The 15,134-nt window shown below is 42.0% G+C and overlaps 1 protein-coding gene across 2 annotated transcripts; it reads right to left on the bottom strand.

Moving 5' to 3' along the window:
- Positions 1-1,950: 1,950 nt before the first annotated feature.
- On the bottom strand, positions 1,951-9,886 carry LOC124143363 (asialoglycoprotein receptor 1-like). Of its 2 annotated transcripts, none has more exons than XM_046512321.2 (7): positions 9,815-9,886; positions 7,495-7,561; positions 7,066-7,142; positions 6,566-6,637; positions 5,653-5,854; positions 4,030-4,200; positions 1,951-2,298 (listed from the first exon to the last, which is right to left on the bottom strand). In XM_046512321.2, exons 1-7 carry the CDS (start codon positions 9,824-9,826, stop codon positions 2,039-2,041), a joined length of 861 nt encoding a protein of 286 aa, XP_046368277.2. In that variant the 5' UTR covers positions 9,827-9,886; the 3' UTR covers positions 1,951-2,038. The 2 variants fall into 2 exon arrangements, with proteins under 2 accessions (XP_046368277.2, XP_048251495.1); XM_048395538.1 differs by lacking the exon at positions 9,815-9,886 and adding an exon at positions 9,722-9,745.
- Between the last annotated feature and the right edge of the window lie 5,248 nt (positions 9,887-15,134).

Below are 15,134 nucleotides of genomic sequence, written 5' to 3'. Positions count from 1 at the left end.
AAGAGCCGTTTTAAACCATGGAATTGTCGTTCGAGTTTGTAAACGTGATATTTCAATAACAAGGCAAGTGTTTATTTGGCTACCTATATTGATAAACGTTTGATCCAAGAAAAGGAAATCAAAGTTTCAATTGTATTCAACGCTGATAAAATTGTGGCGAGGTGGATGCAACAATGTGTAATTAATAATGAATAATATCCATACATAAATAACAAGTCTACTCTCCCTGACCTAGCCAAAGCGTAATACAGTTCACACGTGGTATTTAATCCTTATTATACGACTTTTACCAAGCCTAGACAAAATAATGGTTAGTTTGAGAAAAGGGTAATAGAGTTCCAGTTTTTTTTCTGACAGGGTTAGGAGCTCTTTCGAAACATAAATGAAGGTTAAAGTTCATCGAAACATAAATGAAGGTTCAAGTTCATATCTTAACGAGATGTCGCCTAGCTCTTGACATAGTTGGGTAATGATTCCTATTAATGGTAAACATGACATTGAAAAAATGTCAAACCGTTATTTCCATGTCAGTTTGGAGGATGCTAATGTCAACGATGATCAGTTCCATGGATTTTTGTCCAACCGGAACAAATATTGTTCGTGGACACATTTTCCCAGTAAAAACTGTTCCAAGGAATAATTCCCTTAGAGAAAAATGAGTCGAATGAACAACATTGGAAGAGGTACTCTTTAGCATTAACACCAACCAAACCATCAACAAACGCAAATCTTCATCTTGCGATAGGTGTCATTTCATGTTATCATCTTAAAGTTCGAAATGTGATGAATTTACCTGAGCCAGCCTGGTTGAATATCATATCTTTGTTCTTTGTCCGTATCATTTCTTGTTTTGGGATTGTCCAAGACGCTTCTACGTGGATGTATAACTAGAAAATAGTAAAGACCATCCCGTGACTCGAGCTTTTTGTTGTGTGTCATCTCACCATCTTACACGTTGTCCACAGACGTCTCAGTAACATCTCAATGAAATGAAGTTCTTCTCTCTATAGTTCTCGTATATTTACTGACGTTACAGACACACATGTTTAGTTCTACCTTCATCTATGTAATTACCGCCCACAGAGTCAATCACATCAGGAGCCAGATTGTCCCGTGTTGGGTCAGGGTAGTCATAGTGTTCAGATACCATGGTGATAGATGTAGGGCTTGTTATCGTGGTAGTCGAGGGTTTTAGGGTAGGGCGTTAAGTACATTGATTACGGTAGTACTACCTTGGCGGATGCTGGTGCGCCGGTGCTTTACACGTGTATAATAAATGCACTATGCTCGTTATTGTGGTTTGTTCTGTTTGCAGCTGAAACAGATTCATTAGTCTATTGAACGGCGTTTTAGCTTCGTGCAACCCTGCCTTTTAAGGTACAATCGAGCATGCTTTTTCTACCACGATTTCAAAGAGCGCCTGGGGCGGTCGGGTAGCCTAGTGGTTAAAGCGTTCGCTCGTCACGCCGAAGACCCGGGTTCGAATCCCGACATGGGTACAATGTGTGAAGCCCATTTTTGGTGTCACCCGCCCTGATATTGCTGGAATATTGCTAAAAGCGGCGTAAAACCAAACTCACTCACTCACTCACTCAAAGAGCGCCTATACGACTCTTGCTCAGAAGTTGTTTGATCAATGTTACAACATTCAAGGCCTCAGTTAAAATTTCAAAAAGTTTTATGTTGGGTATCTGGAGGAAATTTCCAAATTTGACGCATCAGTGGCAAGATTAATATCCGATGCAATTCCCATTTTGCCTTGTACCAAATGTTTCCGTGTTTGTTTTATTTATACAATTGAATTGCCTTTGCATGTGTTTGTTACGTGCTTCCGGAGGGGCAGGATGCACTCACCTATTCGCGAACACCTGGTACCATCACTATTTGATAGTGATTTATAAACTCGACTTTGCGTTTTGCAGAGATTTTTTATGAATATATGGAAAGGGCTTTATCACTTTAATTTTATTCAACAATATCGCCATTTTAACACATCCCTGTTTATCCACACAATTTCAGCACTTGTCATATGGAGACTTCAAATGAAACTACGTTCACAAATAAATCCCATTGCAGTGGAAGAGATATAGTTTTGCCAGGCCCAACCGGAGAATGTCGGGTACTTGATAGGGTTCACCATGCCTATTCTGTAGCTGTAGGGGTAGGAGGGGGAGGTAGGTTGCCCCGGCCCCCATGTCGTGAAAGAAGCGGTGGTGGTGAGGTCGACCCAGTGCCACTCTGCTAGCGCCATCACGTAGTAGCCCCCAGTCCAGTAGCCGTATGTAGGGTAGGACGTTGCTGAAACACGCCAAATGTTGTTGTTGTTTGTTGGCTGGTTGGTTGTTTGTTTAACGCCCCACTCAGCAATACTCCAGTAAATGACGGCTTGTACATAATCGAATCAGGACCTGAGCATCCATTAATTGATATTGTAATGCAGCGGCCATAACATTTCCGAGTCCCTTGATGGGATTTGAACCACGGACCTTCTGATCAGAAGTCGGACGCCTTGTCCACATGACAAAAGAGGTTAACCCCGTCAGCAAGCTGACAAGGTAAGGATGTCATCTGTGGGATGACTCCACGCCCTGCTTCATACTCCCCCGTCAACAGAAGGCACGTCCCGGGCCGCATGGTTGGGTACTGAGGCTTATTTTTCTCAAATATAATATGAACGTGCTCAGCCCCACATTGGGCGCCAATGTAGCAGCCATAAAATTTCCGAGTCCCGTGATGGGATTCGAACCACGGACCTTCTGATCAGAGGTCGGACGCCTTGTTCACATGACCAAAGAGGTTAACCAAAGAGGTTCACCCCGTCAGCAAGCTGACAAGGTAAGGATGCCATCTGTGGGATGACTCCACGCCCTCCTACATAAACAACGTTCCACGCCGTCAAGTTGCAATAACACGCCATCAACCAAGTCCGCGATCCGGACCCCACGATCCATCTGATCGCCTCTTACAATCAATACATGTGAAAAGACCCGTGACGATCCGGGTAGAATAAGTCTTCAGCAACCCATGCTTGCCGTAAAAGGCGACTATGCTTGTCGTAACAGGCAACGTACGGGATCGGGTGGTAAGGCTCGCTGTCTTGGTTTATGCATGTCATCGTACCTCAATTGCGTGGATCGATGCTCATGATCCTAATCACTGGATGTTCTGGTCCAGACTCGATTATTTACAGACCGCCGTCATATAGCTGGAGTATTGCTGAGTGCGGCGTTAAACAACAAACAAACAAACAAATAACAACATGTGAAAATCGGAGACAGTTACGCACACGCATGTCGTATGTACAAGAGCATACTAAAGATCGTGTACAGATAGAGTCATCCTTCCAGTTTACCAGAAGGTGTACCATTCAGTACGAAAGTGAGTGAGTGAGTTGGGTTTAACGCTGCTTTTAATAGTATTCCAGTCATATCACGGCGTGTCAGCTTAATGTGGGAGGAAAGCCCGAAGTGATGCAGGTCTCAGACGTTTACCACTTCGGTGAATCCCACGAGCACGGGTATGGTGCTGACAAACCTAGAAACATAATCGGGGCGAACCGGGATTCGAACCCACAATCATAGGTTTCTGGCGTGCCTAAGGGACGCAACTCTGCACAGCGAATCGCGGCGCCTTAGACGACTGGGCCACCCGTGCCCCCCCAGTACGAAAGTAACACACGTGAAAATTTTAGCGCAAATGAAATATCTTCAACTTTATGATGCTGGTAGTACGAGTGATTACACAAAAAAGGAGTACAACACATTGTGCATTGTTTCACCACCAAAAACAGGCACGGATGATCCCGTCGACGTCCGTCCCTCGTAGTTGGTTCGTCTTCTGGATTACCTCTGTTGATGATCAACATAAATCTATCAGCACCTCGACCCTTGTCCCGACTTTCGCGAAATTCGTTAACGTCAAGGAACTGTGATCAAGTGAATAAACCTGCACACCGTGATCTAACTACAATAATGTCTGCAGCGTCAAACCCAACTACCTCACCCACCCATCTCAATAGTGTACACTCACAGTTGATAAGCGTGAGTTGGGTGACAATGAAGGCTTGTTCCTGCTGTGAGTTGACCGACACGAGGTCTGCCCCCCTCCTCTGACAGTCCTCTCTGGCCTTTGTCCACGTGAGTGGCCAGCTGGCGACGTAGTAGCAGCTGTGGGGGCCGCTGATGAACGTTGGGGGACAGGCTGGTAACATGACAAACGGGCATTTATACCTCTTTAAAAACCCTTGACGGTTACATTATGCTGTCAATCAAAGAATATTAGTACACAACCGATGATTGGTTGGTTGGTTTGTTGTTTAACGCGGCACTCAACAATATTCCAGCTATATGACGGCGGTCTGTCAATAAACGAGTCTGGTCCACACAATCCAGTGATTGATATCATGAGCATCGATCCACACAATTGGGATCAATGACATGCATCAACCAAGTCAGCGAGCCTGACCACCTGATCCCGTTAGTCGCCTTTTACGACAAGCATGGGTTGCTGAAGACCTATTCTACCCCGGAATCTTCACGGGTCCACAACCGATGAAGTTTGGTATATTTATCTCTGGACCACAACCGATGAAGTTGTCCAGAGATAGATATTTTGTTCATAAATGACAACCTGGAAACCAAGTCTCTCGTCACGAGGCATTCTCGTCTGTAACATGAAACAAACTCCCCATCTCTTCGTCTCTTGCATTATCTGAAAACACGCCTCTCTTACTGTACTAATAGTAATCACATGGGTACCATGATATGTAATGTATTGGGTCCCGTGAACATACCAACCAAAAATGTTAGTATACGCCACAATTGTCAAAATCGCCAGGCCACCTAGTCGTGCAGTTTCCAATAAATATCACCAAAGTAGTCCACCCTTCAACAACTTGTGTGACCAAATATACATGACAAAGGGTTTGGTTCATTACGATATCTTTCCTGTCCAATTTTTGAATTCTTAAGATTTGTATTAACTTGGAGAAGGTTCAAATGAATCAAGCTCTATTGAGATTTGAAGGATGCAATGGCTGACGTTATCCGAAAATCTCTTCCAGTTGGTTGGCTTCTGTATGGCTTCATGCTATCAAAATCATCCTTCTTAATTTTGTGGGGCGGTCGGGTAGCCTCGTGGTTAAAGCGTTCGCTCGTCACGCCGTAGACCCGGGTTCGAATCCTGACATGGGTACAATGTGTGAAGCCCATTTCTGGTGTCCCCCGCCGTGTTATTGCTGGAATATTGCTAAAAGCGGCGTAAAACCATACTCACTCACTCACTCCAAATTTTGTAACTCAAATGATCATGTAGTTATTTCTAAAAGATCCAACTGATTATAAACTGTGTTATAAACAAACTGTCCTTTAAAAATGTACAGTCGGGTCGCAAGTAGTTCAATGAACTATGCCTGCAATAAGACCAAAATATATAACCAAACGCGTTGAGAGCTTTGTGCACAATGTCATTAGGTTTTCCCGAAAGGACACAAGTGACTACCTCTGTAAGGATGTGAGTTTACAGAATATATTGACAATGTTATGGCACACGTAAGGCAGCGTTTATGCCCTGAGGCAGCGTTTATGCCCTGAGCCACCCCAAACCCCCTCCCCACACACCCCGTCCCCACCAGAACCACGTCTGTACACTCACTGTGGGAGCCGGTTCCTGAGTTCCCAGCCCCTGGCTGTGTCCCCAGAGAATCCAGACATAGGCGGTTGTTGCAGTCACTCTCTGTACAACACTGGTAGCAAGGGCGGGGTGGTGAAGGCTCATTATCTAGGTCCAAATCATCGACCTCCCTTCGCCCCAGGATACCGAGGACGGATTGAGCATTCAGGTACAAATCACATCTCTGTTGAAAGAGAATTCCAAAGTATATATTTGAAAAATACGTTAGATGTAATATATTTCAGAAGGACAAATTGCTGATATACGCTACAGTCAGTGAACAAATATCATTTACACATTCATTATTAATCAAAAATCATATAGAGAAGAAACATACTAAAAACACAATTTGACAATCTAAAAAAAAACAGGAAATAAGTATACACTGGAAAATTGGATTTAACCAACAAATTACAAACATTATCAAAACATAACAAAGACGACAACAGCCACCGAAACACTGCACGCTTGAATTACAAAACACAACTACAAATATCATATCAACTACATCACCATCAAATAGACCCGTGAAGATCCGGGGTAGGATAGGTCTTCAGCAACCCATGCTTGCCGTAAAAGGCGACTATGCTTGTCGTAAAAGGCGACTAACGGGATGAGGTGGTCAGGCTCGCTGACTTGGTTGATGCATGTCATCGTATCCCAATTGCATGGATCGATGCTCATGATGTCAATCACTGGATTGTCGGGTCCAGACTCGATTATTTACAGACCGTCGTCGTAGCGCTAGAATATTGCTGAGTGCGGCGTTAAACAACGAACAAACAAACAAAAACCATCGAATAACCAATTCTTGGTTGTTTCATTTCTAGCCACCTTCTACTTCCTGTTGCCCGGCAGTTTCTGAAACACAGACCTATGGCGGATGTACACATACCGTCTTTTCCTCACAACCCATGTGAAACTCCCGTTCCCCGTTGTTGTCAGTGTATTCCCGAGTGTAGCAGATCTGGAAATGATAATAATGATGCTATGGTGAGGTGAGGTGAAATGGGGTTTAATGATGCCGATTTATAGTGCTAGCTCACTGATATACCATGCCGCAGTTTAATATGAATACCCCACTCAGACACAGTATACTGACTCCGAGCCGACCAGTCCTTGTTTTAGCCCCTAGAAACCTAGAAACATAATCGGGGCGAACCGGGATTCGAAACCACAATCATAGGTTTCTGGCGTGCCCAAGGGACGCAACTCTGCACTGCGAACCTTCAACATTAAGCTGATACGCCGTGATGTAACTGGAATAATGTTAAAACAACGGCGTTTACCCTCACTCGCCCACACTTTCAGGACAAAATGGTTGTGTTGTGATTCAACGAGTGACTAAGAATAATAATTTAGATTGGACCAAGTTCCAGACACATTAGATGTTACCTCTTCCTGTCCGCATATTGCCCACTGGTTACAGGCGAGGGGAGACTTGGCGCCATGGCACTCCAAACACCGCAGACCTGGGGACAATGGTGACACGTGTATTCATCAGCAATTCTCAATATGATATCGATGAATAGTGAGTGAGTGAGTGAGTATGGTTTTACGCCGCTTTTAGCAATATTCCAGCAATATCACGGCGGGGGACACCAGAAATGGGCTTCACACATTGTACCCATGTCGGGAATCGAACACGGGTCTTCGGCGTGACGAGCGAACGCTTTAACCACTAGGCTACCCGACCGCCCCTCGATGAATAGGAGAGCTGCAATGTGTAACGCATGGGGTATTTCACTAAAAGACACGGGGTGTTTCTTTGCCACTCCCGTAAAAAATTCTAAACCAAACTTCTTATTCATGTGTGACACTTACTGTCATCTCGTCTCACCACAGCTGATGTCTGGTGCAGCAACACCATGAGCACCACCACCAGCTTCATCTGAGGAGAGAAGAACTGGGAATGATAACGAGATGGACACCACAGTTACATTATCTGCAACGGGCTATATTGCACTGAAGTTACCTATCAATAACAGACTTTGTTGAACTAAAGTTACCTTATCAGCAACAGACTATATTGCACTGAAGTTACCCTATCAGCAACAGACTATATTGCACTGAAGTTACCTTATCAGCAACAGACTGTATTGCACTGAAGTTACTTTATCAGCAACAGACTATATTGCACTGAAGTTACCTTATCAGCAACAGACTGTATTGCACTGAAGTTACCCTATCAGCAACAGACTATATTGCACTGAAGTTACCTTATCAGCAACAGACTGTATTGCACTGAAGTTTCCTTATCAGCAACAGACTATATTGCACTGAAGTTACCCTATCAGCAACAGACTATATTGCACTGAAGTTACCTTATCAGCAACAGACTATATTGCACTGAAGTTACCCTATCAGCAACAGACTATATTGCACTGAAGTTACCTTATCAGCAACAGACTGTATTGCACTGAAGTTACTTTATCAGCAACAGACTATATTGCACTGAAGTTACCTTATCAGCCACAGACTGTATTGCACTGAAGTTACCCTATCAGCAACAGACTATATTGCACTGAAGTTACCTTATCAGCAACAGACTATATTGCACTGAAGTTACCTTATCAGCAACATACTGTATTGCACTGAAGTTACCTTATCAGCAACAGACTATATTGCACTGAAGTTACTTTATCAGCAACAGACTGTATTGCACTTAAGTTATATTATCAACAACGGACTATATTGCATAAAAATTACATTATCAGAAACGTACTATTCTACACTAAAGTTACCTTATCAGCAACAGGCTGTATTGCACTGAAGTTACCTTATCAGCTACAGACTATATTACACTAAATTATCAACAGCATGTCTTGAAGGTATACTCTGATTTAAATTTGTCGTGCCAAATCTGGGTGCTGCGTTCAATGCAAATACAATTGTCAATGCAGAGACTTTTCCATCATGAGTGAGTGAGTTGGGTTTAACGCCGCTTTTAACAGTACTCCAGTTATATCGCGGCGTGTCAGCTTAATGTAGGAGGGAACCCCGAATTGATGTATGTCTCAGACGTTTACCATTTCGGTGAAACCCACGAGCACGGGTATGGTGCTGACAAGGCGAACCGGGATTCGAACCAGTTATAGGTTTCTGGTGTTCCCAAGGGACGCAACTCTGCACAGCGAATCGAGGCGCCTTAGACAACTGGGCCACATGTGTCCCCTTTTACATCATGTTGCATGCTAGAACATGATTAAGGGTGTATTCTATGTAGAAGAGTCATGCACTAACAAGAGTCACTCAAGTTGTGTGTATCTGTGTACAATCATATTGCCGTAAAAGGCGACTATGTTTGTCGTAAGAGGCGACTAACGGGATCGGGCGGTCAGGCTCGCTGACTTGGTTGATGCATGTCATCGTATCCAAATTGCGTTGATCGATGTTCATGATGTCAATCACTGGATTGTCTGGTCCAGACTCGATTATTTACAGTCCGCCGTCATGTAGCTGGAATATTGCTGAGTGCAGCATTAAACAACAAACCAACCAACCAACTATTCACAGTAAGGAGCGATTCCAACATGGTTCAATATTTTACTATTTCTAACATATATTGGAACAGATGGATACTAAATGATAGTACACTATTAACGTAGTTTCCGTTTGCTCGGCATGCAGAAGCCCTAGTTGTCGTTTAGGCTGCTTTGCCGAGTTGCATCCTTTAGAAGCTGCCCGAGGGTTCAAAACCCAGATTATTTAACAACTTTAGGGCTCTTCCACAGTCGAGTGTTCCCGTCGGTAAATATACCTCTAATTTAGGCACTGTATGTTCGTCTAACGGCCTGCCACACGTTGTCGTTCCCGTCGTATATAACAGACATTCTGTTCAAGTGGCGTTAAATCCAACTCATTCACTGACATAATCTCTCAGGCTGTTCCCGACCAAGCGGACATTGTAAATGTGATCAAGCTGTCGACAGAAAGTAGTGATTCACTCAAATCAGGACGTTCTTTCTTAGAAGCCATAAGCAAAATGCCCGACAGTAAGGAACACAGAAAAGTCGACACATAGGCGCACACACTTGTTGCACAGATGTACCGTTAATGTACGACATGAAATCCTACCACTCCCTGACATCAGGAATGAAAAGTAACAAAATAAAGAAGTGAATATGTATATAAAGCTACTTACACCTGAGTCCATACCGGGAGTTCTTATCTCTGTCAGTCGTCCTGGGATCCTGTACGTGACAGCTGTCTGGTCTGGAGATAATACAAAGGTATACCCCATACCAAAGTTCCATTATCACGTTATATTTATGAACTAACTTTTAACATTTCACAGCGTTAATGCCAGCTTATTCACCCCTCAGCCCCCTCCACCTGATACCCACCTTCCACCCCCAGAGTGAGTGAGTGAGTATGGTTTTACGCCGCATTTAGCAATATTCCAGCAATATCACGGCGGGGGAAACCAGAAATGGGCTTCACACATTGTACCCATGTCGGGAATCGAACCCGGGTCTTCGGCGTGACGAGCGAACGCTTTAACCACTAGGCTACCCGACCGCCCTCCACCCCCAGAACCCACCCCACCTCTTCCTCATTAACCCTCCCACTCATAATCACAATGAGACCCAGATCCTGTGTTGCCTACATATAAGGCATTTTATAAAATTTGTTTCCTTACAGAGGAAGAAATCAGCCTAATCCCATCTTCCCGTGGCACGAGCGTCCACTAGCTTTTTTAAAGTCTTGTTTCCACCCTTGCCACATGAAGCCCATTTCCCTGTGCTAAATATGATCTGACTATCGCATATATCTATAGTCCAATCAGAGAACGTTTCATAAAATCAACATCTACGACTGGTTCACCTTCGTATGAAAGTGATTGACCGCTGCCTGTCGTTTTCACCTTTTAAACCCCCAACGATTGCCAGTGTGTTTGTGTCAGGGACGAAATCGCATGTTTTCGTTGTCTGACCCACTGGGTCTTTGCCTATTGTAGTCGCCATCTTTGTGAAGCTATACGAGATGAGAACAGGGATCTGATTGGATATCGCGTTTTCATTACAAGGGGCACAACTCGTGATCTACGCAAGGTGTACCAGGGCCGAGCCAAGACAAGTGGCCTTGATGTTGAAAGGGTAGAAACTAGGCTCTGATTTAGGTTAGTGGACACGCTTGCCTCGGGAAGATGGCCTAAACCATGTACTATCAACTTTGGAGCGACCTGAAGACATGTCCATTCCTCTCTGCACTGGCTCCTGAAGCTCCATAAAACTCCGTACAAAAAGTGACATATTGCTGGGTCAAGCACATGTACCATCAAATCCCTATCTCAAAGATTAACCATGGTCCTTAATACTATCAAAGGAGGGACTTTCTTTATTCAATTTTGCGTTGACAATTTATATATCAGAATCTTTGAATTAACAGAAAGTATTTGAGACAAGTGGGATTAGTACCATGTGGATTCTCAAAAACTCTAAGAATTTGCTTGAATATCTCCAATGTCAGAAAAGAACCAAGTTCAAGTTTGTAAAACATTTGATTCTTTCACTTTGTACACCACTACCCCACATAACCAACTTAAGGCAAAAACATCACTCCTTTATCTATGGGACACTTTCCAGATTGCAGTCAGACGTTGGGCCAACTATCATTATAATTAATGAGTATTCTTGTGGAGATATTAACATCAGTGCTTAATTCTAGGATTACGAATTGGGCTTATTTGTGAGATAAGTCCCGAAAGTCAAGCTGCTTTAGAAATAAATACTAAACGTCAGATCATATGTTTACATCATATGCATTTATCCAAAAATGTCTATCACGTCGTAAAACACAAAGTGTATGTAGCCCTTGTCAGTGTTAAAAAGCTTTGACTAAGTTGATTGTAAAAACTATGGCACTGTTTAAGAACTACTTGTCTACAGGGGAAAATGTATTCTATATCAAAAGCTATCATGTATTTAAATATCAAACCATGTTTACGATATGGTGACAATGTAACTGATTTCTTTGACTGTCCTGTTGGCTTAGGACAAGGATGTCTCTTGAGCCCAATATTGTTCTCAATTTGTTAGTGAATTGTATGAGATTATGGCTAACGGTAAACATGGTTTTCAAATGTTCCAGATGTTATAGAAATGCTTCTTTTTGCCGATGATTTCAGTTTAGTATCAGATTCTGCTGTTGGACTACAAACACAACTTAACATATTAGAATGTTACACCAAAGAGTGGAAATTATCAGATATAAAACAAATATTGTCATTTCCAGAAGAAGGGGTCAGGTGGCATTAAATGAAAGGTGGTTCTGAGTCATCATACATATCTTGGTGTTATGTTTACTAATGCAATGAACTGCAAGAAAAATTACTCGGATTTAAGATCACGGGCAAAAGAAGATCTAAATTAGTGTAATGTTTATCTCTCAGAAAGTTGGAGTTTTTATACCGAATATATTTTTATATTATTTGATGCGCAAAACAAACCAATTCTGTTGTATACATCAGAAATATGGGGATTATCTATCAAATACCCGGTGTACATCAACTTCCAAATTAGATGCTTGAAATACTAGTTTGATGTCCTTGGAATGCATGAACGCCGAATCTCCAAACTTACCTATTAAATGCTTGTACAGTTCGATGACATGGACAATGTAACATGGTTATCATATATTAGGAACCTTTTGTCCTCTCATGGCTGCGTCTTTGCATTTTGGAACCAAACAGTTGGTGATGTAATTTTTTTTGGAAACAATTTCTTGACCAATATATAAATATGTTTTACCAAGAATGGCATTTCACACTAGAAAACAATTCATGTATGACTTTTATAGAACGTTTAAGAGTCTTATTCGACCAGAAAAATAATTATCTATTATTTTATGAACCCTTAAACTTACATTTATTCAATTCAGGCATGGATTCTTAGAGGTCATGATAAATGAAGGAAGCAAAATGTTCACTGCAAAATCAAAGAGGTTATGATAATTATGTCTTTCAGCTATAGAAAATAAAGTTCATTTTACTTGGGCACGTCCTTATCACTGGGATCTAAGAAACAGGTTAATGCCAGAACGCTATCTGTCAAATTATCTTAGACCTGCTTTCTATCTCTTCCCTCTTCAAAAGACGATCCTGTCATATTAAAACTGTCCATATATTTTAAAACTTTCTGTTAGAAACGAATTGTTAAACTTTAGTATATATCCGAATATGTAAAACTACTCATATGTACCTCATTTGCATATGGCCGGAAGCCTTAATACATATTTTTGACTTTGACTATCCTCATTGAAAAAAATATTTGGGGTGAGACATTAAGGCATGAGTGAGTGAGTGAAATTTAACGTAACATCGGCAATATTTCAGCCATATCGTGACGAAACAGTGATTATGATTATATTTTGATTTAATTAAAAAGCTGTCAACGATGGACAGTAAAATAACTAGAGTATCACAGTTTCGATTTTAAAACAAGTTGAGAACAGTCAAAAGAATACATTTTCATTCAACAATACAAATTGAATATAAAAAAGGGCTATAGATCACCAGCAACCAAAGTGAGGCCACCTCACTAGGGACCGTGGGGACTTACATTACTTTTGCTACCTGCACGGCTCCCCAGCAGGATTTAAACCAACACTTCAGCTGCTGGTGATGGGATGCAATTAGGCCAACAATTAAGTAGGCATTCTCATGGGCACCAATTGTGCTCCCCTTCTTGCGGATCTGTTTCGTTATGCATATGAATCGCAGTTTCTGCTCGAACTGGCAAAGTCAAACCAAGAAGTTTAACAAGAAAAAAACAGGATGTAACAATATGTACATTTATTCGACGTATATATAAGTCAGCTGTGAAATCGTGAGAATAGCACGCATACATCGGTTCAACCCTCCGTAACACTCCAAACCTCTCTCAAACGAACATAACTTTACAGATGCATAAGGATTCAGCGTGACAAAAACGATTGTATGAGAAGAGGGATGACTTCAACTTTACGATAGTTAACTTTCCCTTTTTGTCGAGTAATATTCCAGCAGCTCCAGCCTTTGGTGTCATAAATTTCTTTTGAGATACAATGGAGCATGCTCTTTCTATGTCATGATGTCAATCACTGGATTGCCTGGTCCAGACTCGATTATTTACAGACCGCCGTCGATATAGCTGGAATATTCCTGGGTACCAACCAACCTTGGCTTGCCATCATCTGGGGAACTACTTTCTAACCCTAAATCCCCGGGGGTCTTTTTACCAGAAGACTTGACTTGTGAATTATGTTCTCTGTAGGCACGGCCTTTACGTTTCGGTCAGAGTTGGAAATAAAAGAAATAAAATAGCTATACATGTCGGATCTGTTAAATAAAAACAAAAATGGTCCGTTTTAATGTAAAAAAGTCAAAGGGTTATTCGTTTCTAAAATGTACTTAATTTTCACGAATATGCTACCCACTTTGACAAAATGACGTCATTTCTTTATCAGTTGGCACCAACGACGTCATATTGCAAGGGACATAAGCTATGGCGTGTTTATTATGGAAATAGACCTCTCGGCAACTGTGAAAAACATGAATCGATTTAATGAATAAAATAAATTAGTTACTTGTGATATTTGTATTGTTTTGCTTCTGAAAGTACTAGGTAAATACTTTTCATTTTGAAAAAGTACAACAAAAATAGGTTCATTTTCGTGTGAACTTGCCCTTTAAAAGGAAAGTACTCTTTATCCTGCTTGGCGATCAGCATGAAAAGAATATAACAAGGACGTGTTGGTTTGAGTCAGTACAATGCGTCTGAATGGGGTACGCCGAAGACCCGGGCTCGATTCCCCACATGGGTACAATTAGTGAAGTCCACTTTCCATTATCCCCCGCTGTAATATTGCTAGAATATTGCTAAAAGCGGCGTAAAACCATACCCATTCACTCACTCACTCACAGAATAGGGTAGCAATGTCCAACTGCGGCACGGCATCTCATTATATCACTATGAAACCGGCACCAGTCGGAACTAGTACAACCAGACACCCACACACCCACATGTGTGTTCAAGGCGCAGATTAGAGCAATCATCCTCAACGCGACGTTAAACCCCATTTCAGATCGCCTCACTTTTGACCCCTGCTGATGTTCGGTGAGTTTAAGTATCACGAATGTAAAATCCCGCAAATTCGAAACGTCAGAGAATAATCAAACGAGCAGATTCGATAGAGCGTTACAAGTCAAAATAATCATGGAAAAGGTTTGAATTGATCACTCGTGACACCGGGTGCCCTCATCTGCAGCTGCCGTCAATCACAATTTTAGTTCCAAACAGTATCAGTTAGTAAGGATAGGTGATGTTACAGCGGGGTAGCGTTCATCTATCGACATTAGATATTAGCTATGCATTTTGGAAATTAATCAATCTTATATGCTGGCCTATCTCAGCTGTAAAAAGGTCACGCTATCGTCAGGCCAGTTGGTGACAGCATGCTGTCACCAGATTCCTTTGTCAACA

This window comes from Haliotis rufescens, unplaced genomic scaffold (genome assembly GCF_023055435.1).
Source record: "Haliotis rufescens isolate VD_foot unplaced genomic scaffold, xgHalRufe1.0.p SCAF_14, whole genome shotgun sequence".
In the NCBI taxonomy this organism is placed as follows: domain Eukaryota; kingdom Metazoa; phylum Mollusca; class Gastropoda; order Lepetellida; family Haliotidae; genus Haliotis; species Haliotis rufescens.
The sequence above is the reverse complement of the archived record's forward strand: the minus strand, read 5'-3'. Positions and strand labels throughout refer to the sequence as shown.

Excerpts from the sequence above, each read along its gene's own strand:
- LOC124143363 (XM_046512321.2), bottom strand. Across the intron at positions 6,638-7,065 it reads CAATATGCGGACAGGAAGAG|ATCTGCTACACTCGGGAATA; the intron begins GTAACATCTAAT and ends TATCATTTCCAG. Across the intron at positions 4,201-5,652 it reads CTCAGGAACCGGCTCCCACA|CCTGTCCCCCAACGTTCATC; the intron begins GTGAGTGTACAG and ends TCATGTTACCAG.